This window comes from Micromesistius poutassou (genome assembly GCF_964030765.1).
Source record: "Micromesistius poutassou genome assembly, contig: SCAFFOLD_6225, whole genome shotgun sequence".
NCBI lineage: Eukaryota > Metazoa > Chordata > Actinopteri > Gadiformes > Gadidae > Micromesistius > Micromesistius poutassou.
In genome coordinates this window covers 2,531-11,606 of record NW_028179388.1, presented here as the reverse complement: position 1 = coordinate 11,606, position 9,076 = coordinate 2,531, and the positions used below count along the sequence as shown (strand labels likewise).

Genomic DNA, 9,076 nt, shown 5'->3' with positions numbered 1-9,076 from the left:
GTCTCAGAACCTGTTTGGGAAGATGGCTGACATCCTGGAGAAGATAAAGAAGTCAGTTTATATATATATAATATATATATACTGTATATATAATGTGTGTGTATAGGTCTATAATGTGTGTGTGTGTGTGTGTGTGTGTGTGTGTGTGTGTGTGTGTGTGTGTGTGTGTGTGTGTGTGTGTGTGTGTGTGTGTGTGTGTGTGTGTCTATAACAGGGGTCAGCAGCCTTTTCAACATGTAGTGCCAGTTGGACATTTTCTCGTTAATGAGTGTGCCTTAAGGAACAATATATTAAATATTAAGCTGAATTATGACACAGCGACCAAAAACATTTCCAGAAGACCTGGAATTGTATTATTTCCATATAGTCCACAATCATGCATCAACATTTTAAAGTGTTTTTTGTTGTTGTTATATTTGCAACATGGGCTTACAAATTATAATTACATATATCCCATCTTAAAATACTGCTTTCAGAAACTCAAAAACATATTTGCACTGTGAGAAATGTAAAAACAGACATTATACGAGAATGATGGCCATGCATACAGGCCACTTGCAACAATCTTTTAAATATTTTCTTCTCTATTACTCACAACATAGGTTTAAAAACGATTAATTGATCCCAATTCAGAACACTGCTTTCAGTAACTCATTTAAACATATTTGCACTGGGAGGAAATGCCCAAAACTGAATAAAGTGCAAAACAAATCGGTAGTAATGATTGCCAATGATGTGTGCCAATGATTATGCGTCCACGTGCCAGTGGTGGCACGCGTGCCTAGGGTTGCCGACCCCTGATCTATAATATGTTTGTGTATATCTATAACACACATATCTATGTGTGTGCAGTCTGTTCATGTGGGTGCAGCCTCAGATGACCCAGAAGCTTTACATCGCTCTGTGGCTGGCCTTCATCTCCTCCTGCCTGCTGCCCTACCACCTGCTGGGCTTCACCATAGGTACAGACCATAATACATACACTATACAGTAGGTACAGACCATAATACATACACTATACAGTAGGTACAGACCATAATACATACACTATACAGTAGGTACAGACCATAATACACACACTATAGGTACAGACCATAATACATACACTATAGGTACAGACCATAATACACACACTATAGGTACAGACCATAATACATACACTATACAGTAGGTACAGACCATAATACATACACTATACAGTAGGTACAGACCATAATACATACACTATAGGTACAGACCATAATACATACACTATACAGTAGGTACAGACCATAATACATACACTATACAGTAGGTACAGACCATAATACACACACTATACAGTAGGTACAGACCATAATACATACACTATACAGTAGGTACAGACCATAATACACACACTATACAGTAGGTACAGACCATAATACATACACTATACAGTAGGTACAGACCATAATACATACACTATACAGTAGGTACAGACCATAATACACACACTATACAGTAGGTACAGACCATAATACATACACTATACAGTAGGTACAGACCATAATACATACACTATACAGTAGGTACAGACCATAATACACACACTATAGGTACAGACCATAATACATACACTATAGTATAAGTTCTATAAGTTCTATGATCCTGGTTCTAGGTCTCTGGTTCTAGGTCTGTATTAAGTTCTATGATCCTGGTTCTAGGTCTCTGGTTCTAGGTCTGTATTAAGTTCTATGATCCTGGTTCTAGGTCTCTGGTTCTAGGTCTGTATTAAGTTCTATGTTCCTGGTTCTAGGTCTCTGGTTCTAGGTCTGTATTAAGTTCTATGTTCCTGGTTCTAGGTCTCTGGTTCTAGGTCTGTATTAAGTTCTATGTTCCTGGTTCTAGGTCTCTGGTTCTAGGTCTGTATTAAGTTCTATGTTCCTGGTTCTAGGTCTCTGGTTCTAGGTCTGTATTAAGTTCTATGTTCCTGGTTCTAGGTCTCTGGTTCTAGGTCTGTATTAAGTTCTATGTTCCTGGTTCTAGGTCTGTACGCTGGCATTAAGTTCTTCATCATCGACTTCCTGTACCAGAGCTGTCCCAAGCTGAGGGCCAAGTACGACACGCCCTACATCATCTGGACCAGCCTGCCCACAGACCCTCAGCTCAAGGACCGGGGCGCCCCACCCCTGCACCACAGACGGGTACGGCCTGTTGGACACACCCGTTATCACCACAGACACCACAGACACTCTGTTATCACCACAGACACCCTGTTATCACCACAGACACTGTTATCACCACAGACACTCTGTTATCACCACAGACACCACAGACACCCTGTTATCACCACAGACACTGTTATCACCACAGACACTCTGTTATCACCACAGACACCACAGACACCCTGTTATCACCACAGACACCACAGACACCCTGTTATCACCACAGACACCCTGTTATCACCACAGACACCACAGACACCCTGTTATCACCACAGACACCCTGTTATCACCACAGACACCACAGACACCCTGTTATCACCACAGACACTCTGTTATCACCACAGACACTCTGTTATCACCACAGACACCCTGTTATCACCACAGACACTCTTTTATCACCACAGACACTCTGTTATCACCACAGACACTCTGTTATCACCACAGACACTCTTTTATCACCACAGACACCCTGTTATCACCACAGACACTCTGTTATCACCACAGACACCACAGACACCCTGTTATCACCACAGACACCCTGTTATCACCACAGACACCCTGTTATCACCACAGACACCCTGTTATCACCACAGACACCACAGACACCCTGTTATCACCACAGACACCCTGTTATCACCACAGACACCCTGTTATCACCACAGACACCACAGACACCCTGTTATCACCACAGACACCCTGTTATCACCACAGACAGTCTGATTGATTAATTCAGTTGTAGAGTGTAAACGTTACGGTGGTTTTATCCAGAAAAACGCAGATCTCTGTTGACTTATAACCGCTTTCAGGCCAGCCTTGACCTCCCCAAGATGGAGCCAGCAGTCTGTGTGTGTGTAGAACGACCTCCCAGGGGGCTCTCCTCGGACCATCATCGTGTCTTCTTCTGTCCCTCTAGACGCCTTCCTCAGCTTCCCGCAGTAACCTAGCAACCAGCCCGCCCCCAGGGCCTGGCAGGGAGGAGGAGGGGGGGCGGAGCTACTCCAAGAAAGGAGCGTTCCATGAAGTGTTCAACCTGGACGAGAACGAGCGCCCCCTAGCAGGTAGCACATTGATCTATTGGTAAAGTATTGGTTATGTATTGGTTATGTATTGATCGTGTGTTTCAGTGATTGATTATTGGTAAAGTATTGGTAAAGTATTGGTTATGTATTGATCGTGTGTTCCAGTGATTGATTATTGGTAAAGTATTGGTAAAGTATTGGTTATGTATTGATTGTGTGTTCCAGTGATTGATTATTGGTAAAGTATTGGTAAAGCATTGGTTATGTATTGATTGTGTGTTTCAGTGATTGATTATTGGTAAAGTATTGGTTATGTATTGATCGTGTGTTTCAGTGATTGATTATTGGTAAAGTATTGGTAAAGTATTGGTTATGTATTGATTGTGTGTTTCAGTGATTGATTATTGGTAAAGTATTGGTTATGTATTGATTGTGTGTTTCAGTGATTGATTATTGGTAAAGTATTGGTAAAGTATTGGTTATGTATTGATTGTGTGTTTCAGTGATTGATTATTGGTAAAGTATTGGTTATGTATTGATCGTGTGTTCCAGTGATTGATTATTGGTAAAGTATTGGTTATGTATTGATCGTGTGTTTCAGTGATTGATTATTGGTAAAGTATTGGTTATGTATTGATTGTGTGTTTCAGTGATTGATTATTGGTAAAGTATTGGTTATGTATTGATTGTGTGTTTCAGTGATTTATTATTGGTAAAGTATTGGTAAAGTATTGGTTATGTATTGATTGTGTGTTTCAGTGATTGATTATTGGTAAAGTATTGGTAAAGTATTGATTGTGTGTTTCAGTGATTGATTATTGGTAAAGTATTGGTTATGTATTGATCGTATGTTCCAGTGATTGATTATTGGTAAAGTATTGGTTATGTATTGATCGTGTGTTCCAGTGATTGATTATTGGTAAAGTATTGGTTATGTATTGATCGTGTGTTTCAGTGTGTGAGAACGGCTGGAGGTGTTGTTTGATCAACAGAGATCGTAAAACACCATCTGACTACATCCGCAACGGAGTCCTGTACGTCACAGAGAAGTGAGTGAACACCCAGCGAGCTGTCTAGCTATAATATAGTTTACACTTACCTGGTATATTTAAAATCTTGGTCTCACCTAATTACTTATTTACTTAATTAGTCTCTCTCTCTCTCTAGTTTTCTGTGTTTTGAGAGCTCCAGCTCGAGGTCCAGTGCCTATAAGAAGAACAAAGTCATCGCCCTTCTGGACATCACCGACATCCAGAAGGTATCCTCCTCCTCTCCTCTCTCCTCTCTCCTCTCTCCTCTCTCCTCCTCTCCTCTCTCCTCCTCTCCTCCCTCTCTCCTCTCCTCCTCTCTCCTCTCCTCTCCTCTCCTCTCTCCTCTCTCCTCCTCTCCTCTCTCCTCTCCTCTCTCCTCCTATCCGTTCTCTTCTCCTCTCCTCTCTCCTCTCCTCTCCTATCCGTTCTCCTCTCTCTCCTCTCTCCTCTCCTCCTCTCTCTCCTCTCCTATCTCCTCCTCTCTCTCCTCTCTCTCCTCTCCTCTCTCCTCCTCTCTCTCCTCTCCTCTCTCTCCTCTCTCCTCCTCTCCTCTCTCTCCTCTCCTCTCCTCTCTCCTCTCTCCTCCTCTCTCTCCTCTCCTCCTCTCTCCTCCTCTCCTCTCCTCTCCTCTCTCCTCTCTCCTCCTCTCTCTCCTCTCCTCTCTCCTCCTCTCCTCTCTCTCCTCTCCTCTCCTCTCTCCTCTCTCCTCCTCTCTCTCCTCTCCTCCTCTCTCCTCCTCTCCTCTCCTCTCCTCCTCCAGTGGTGATGTGGAGCTGTTCTCTGAGGTTACCATGGTAACGTGTGAACCTCCGCTCCCTCGCAGTACAAAGTTCTGTCCGTGCTTCCCGGGTCTGGGATGGGCATCTCCATAGCAACGCCCTCCACTCAGAAGGTATGAATTATGGATGATCTACTTAACGTAAACAGTCAATAAACACAACCACAAATTACGAGATCAACACTGAATGACAACTTCAATGTCTCTCTCTCTCTCTTTGTCTCTCTCTCTCCCTCTCTCTCCCTCGCTCTCTCTCTGTCTTTCTCTCTCTCCCTCTCTCTCTCTCTCTATGTCTGTCTCTGTCTCTCTCTCTCTCTCTCTGTCTCTGTCTCCCTCTCTCTCTCTCTCTCTCTCTCTCTCTCTCTCCCTCCCGCTCTCTCTCTCTCCCTCCCTCTCTCTCTCTCTCAGCCCATGGTGTTTGGTGCTATGATCCACAGAGATGAGGCGTTTGAGGCCATTTTCTCTCAGTACAGCAAGACGTCGTCCGTGACCGCTGACCCCTAGGACCCCCCCCCAACCCCCCCTAATCCCCCCCCCCCCCCCCTTGTGTATTTGATCTCTTCTTTCACTGTCACATGACCAGGGGAAGTGTTTGTGAGCTAGTTAGCAGCTAACTAGCTTAGCGTCCATTTGTTGGGCCACACTGAACAGTTCCACCTCCTCTTTAATAATCAGAAGCACACTATATCACCTTAGTCTTTATCTACACATCTCTCAGCCTCTGCACTTCTTTGTGAGGTTTTGTACAAATCCTGTAGAATCCTTTCCTTGAGGTTGTCGGTTTGATTCCCTGTAAGTCAGGTTAGGTCAGGGGCCAGTTTCTAGTCACTGGTTACGATAGTTCTATGTCCCTGGTCACCAAGTCCAAACGTTGAAAGGTATGACCTGACCTACTAGTGAAGGTATGACCTGCTAGTGAAGGTATGACCTGCTAGTGAAGGTCTGACCTACTAGTGAAGGTATGACCTGCTAGTGAAGGTATGACCTGACCTACTAGTGAAGGTATGACCTACTAGTGAAGGTATGACCTACTAGTGAAGGTATGACCTGCTAGTGAAGGTATGACCTGCTAGTGAAGATGGTCTACACCCGGTTAATAGGACACACAGACAGACAGACGGATGGACAGACAGACAGACAGACAGACAGACAGACTATAAATGTAGTGATAAGATGGACAGCTGTGTTTCTCCTGCCATGACTCCTCTGTGAACAGTCAGCCATTTAGTTTCACTTTGACCGTTCACACCGGACGCCAACGACCCTGAAACAGACCAAACAGAATCACCCACCTGGCCGACCAGGGACTCTAACTCGCACCCCGACTCCGACTCGAGTGAGGCTCAGGGACTCAGAACAGCTGAGTGCAGTAAGGAGTTAGAGGTCCACCCCACGGCCCTGTCCGTCTCCCACCGCCTCCTCCCTGTTTCAGTCCTCTCATTGGTGGAAACCTAAGTGGTTCATTTGCACTGTGTCACCATGGCGATGAGGTAACGACTCTCCGAGGTACGCTCAGTGATGCCTCGTTCACATCGTACATCGGCGGGGCGGAGGGCGTGTCTGACGTATGGGTAACGCCATCTGATTGGCCGACGGATCCGGCGCTGCCTGAAAAGTTGAACGTTTCTCAACTTTTTGACGCAACGGAGCCGACGGAACGGACTGACCCACAATGCATTTAGAGAGCGCCCCCACGCAAAGCCAATGAGACCCGTGGACGGGCGTGTGCAGTGTGACCGCGGCGTGAGGAGGATGTTACCGTGGTGATGTTTTTGATGGTGATGATATTTACATGACTACATCTCCCATGATGCACTCTGACGTACGGGTGCGATACCTGCCTTGCCCAACGTGCCCTACAGGGTTTTATACTGCATGTCTCAAATGTCTTTCTGCAACTCGTTCTGCTGTTTGTTGTAAAATTCTCTTCATTTTTGTACATTTTATTAAACATATACAAAACATATGTAACATTGCCTGTCTTTGTCATTTCTTTAAAGGGGACATGGTATACCACCAGGTGTGTGATCAGCCGTCACAAGCCGTTTGGAAAGTGTGCCTCTTCTGACATCACAAGTGGGCGTCTCCACATAGATGTGTATTTGATGGATCAGTCTACCAGGCTACCCAGTGGACCGTAGCAAACGTTGCTCATCTACCCCTCATACATCTAGGTGGACACGCCTCGTAACCGCTAATCACACTCACATCTGACTAGAACAGTCTGAGAGAGGACTTGTCTTTATGTGTTGGGAATCAAACTAGCGACTCTGGCACTCATAACCGTCAGCTCTCTCCTCTCCACCAAATGGTCCTCATTTATAAAGCGCTTCACAGTGTTGACTGACATTCACCCATTCATTCACACACCGACGGTGGAGTCGACCACGCAGGGCGACAGCCAGCGGGTCAGGGTGAGGCGTCTCGCTCAGGGACACCTCCACACTCCGCTAGGAGGAGCCGGGGATCGAACCAGCGACCTTGTGGTTACCAGCCAACCCGCTGTACCTCCTGAGCTACTGCCACCCCACCACCGAGGCTCCTGGGTCATGTGGTCAGAGTAGATTTGACATTTGAAATTCACGCAACATTATGTTTAAAAATCATTTAATGAACCTTATTTGAACCTCAGAGACGATAACAGACGTATTTCTCTCCAGTGCGCCACAGAGCCAGAGGTCAGGATATCAAGTGATGTTTGACATTCACTCAATGGCTGTTTGAAAAACAAGCAACACAAGCAGGAGCTTGGTCTCCAGCCGTCCAATCAGCAGGTCGTACCGCTGCACCACCAAGACACATACTGGAGACGGGGGGCGGCATTAGCTCAGGTAGAGCGGGTAGAGCGGGTCGGCTGGTAACCACAAGGTCGCTGGTTCGATCCCCGGCTCCTCCTAGCGGAGTGTGGAGGTGTCCCTGAGCGAGACGCCTCACCCTGATTTATGTCCCATTTATATCCCACACTTGTCCCATTTATGTACCACACTTGTCCCATTCATGTCCCACACTTGTCCCAAACTTGTCCCATTTATGTCCCACACTTGTCCCATTTATGTCCATTCATGTCCCACACTTGTCCCATTTATGTCCCACACTTGTCCCATTTATGTCCCAAACTTGTCCCATTTATGTCCCAAACTTGTCCCATTTATGTCCCACACTTGTCCCATTTATGTCCCACACTTGTCCCATTTATGTCCCAAACTTGTCCCATTTATGTCCCATTTATGTCCCAAACTTGTCCCATTTATGTCCCAAACTTGTCCCACACTTGTCCCATTTATGTCCCACACTTGACAAGTGTGGGACAAGTGTTGGACATAAATGGGACATAAATGGGACAAGTGTGGGACATAAATGGGATATAAACGGGACAAGTGTGGGACATAAATGGGACAAGTGTGGGACATAAATGGGACAAGTGTGGGACATAAATGTGACATAAATGGGACAAGTGTGGGACATAAATGGGACATAAACGGGACAAGTGTGGGACATAAATGGGACAAGTGTGGGACATAAATGGGACAAGTGTGGGACATAAATGTGACATAAATGGGACAAGTGTGGGACATAAATGGGACATAAACGGGACAAGTGTGGGACATAAATGGGACAAGTGTGGGACATAAATGGGACATAAATGGGACAAGTGTGGGACATAAATGGGACATGTGTGGGACATAAATGGGACAAGTGTGGGACATAAATGGGACATAAATGGGAAAAGTGTGGGACATAAATGGGACAAGTGTGGGACATAAATGGGACAAGTTTGGGACATAAATGGGACAAGTTTGGGACATAAATGGGACAAGTGTGGGACATAAATGGGACAAGTGTGGGACAAGTTTGGGACATAAATGGGACAAGTTTGGGACATAAATGGGACAAGTGTGGGACATAAATGGGACAAGTGTGGGACATAAATGGGACAAGTTTGGGACATAAATGGGACAAGTTTGGGACATAAATGGGACAAGTGTGGGACATAAATGGGACAAGTGTGGGACATAAACGGACATAAATGGGACAAGTGTGGGACATAAATGGGAAAAGTGT

At 45.3% G+C, this 9,076-nt stretch overlaps 1 protein-coding gene across 1 annotated transcript; it reads left to right on the top strand.

Annotated features, from left to right (window-relative positions):
• The first annotated feature begins 10 nt into the window (after nt 1-10).
• On the top strand, nt 11-6,971 carry gramd4a (GRAM domain containing 4a). The gene is made up of 8 exons (XM_084489810.1): nt 11-51; nt 853-962; nt 2,008-2,165; nt 3,100-3,244; nt 4,161-4,254; nt 4,373-4,463; nt 5,060-5,128; nt 5,423-6,971. Exons 1-8 carry the CDS (start codon nt 23-25, stop codon nt 5,516-5,518), a joined length of 792 nt encoding a protein of 263 aa, XP_084345936.1. The 5' UTR covers nt 11-22; the 3' UTR covers nt 5,519-6,971.
• Nucleotides 6,972-9,076: the final 2,105 nt, after the last annotated feature.

Excerpts from the sequence above, each read along its gene's own strand:
- gramd4a (XM_084489810.1), top strand. The coding sequence starts at position 23 with ATGGCTGACATCCTGGAGAAGATAAAGAA. Across the intron at positions 4,464-5,059 it reads ACATCACCGACATCCAGAAG|TACAAAGTTCTGTCCGTGCT; the intron begins GTATCCTCCTCC and ends GCTCCCTCGCAG. Across the intron at positions 5,129-5,422 it reads CAACGCCCTCCACTCAGAAG|CCCATGGTGTTTGGTGCTAT; the intron begins GTATGAATTATG and ends TCTCTCTCTCAG.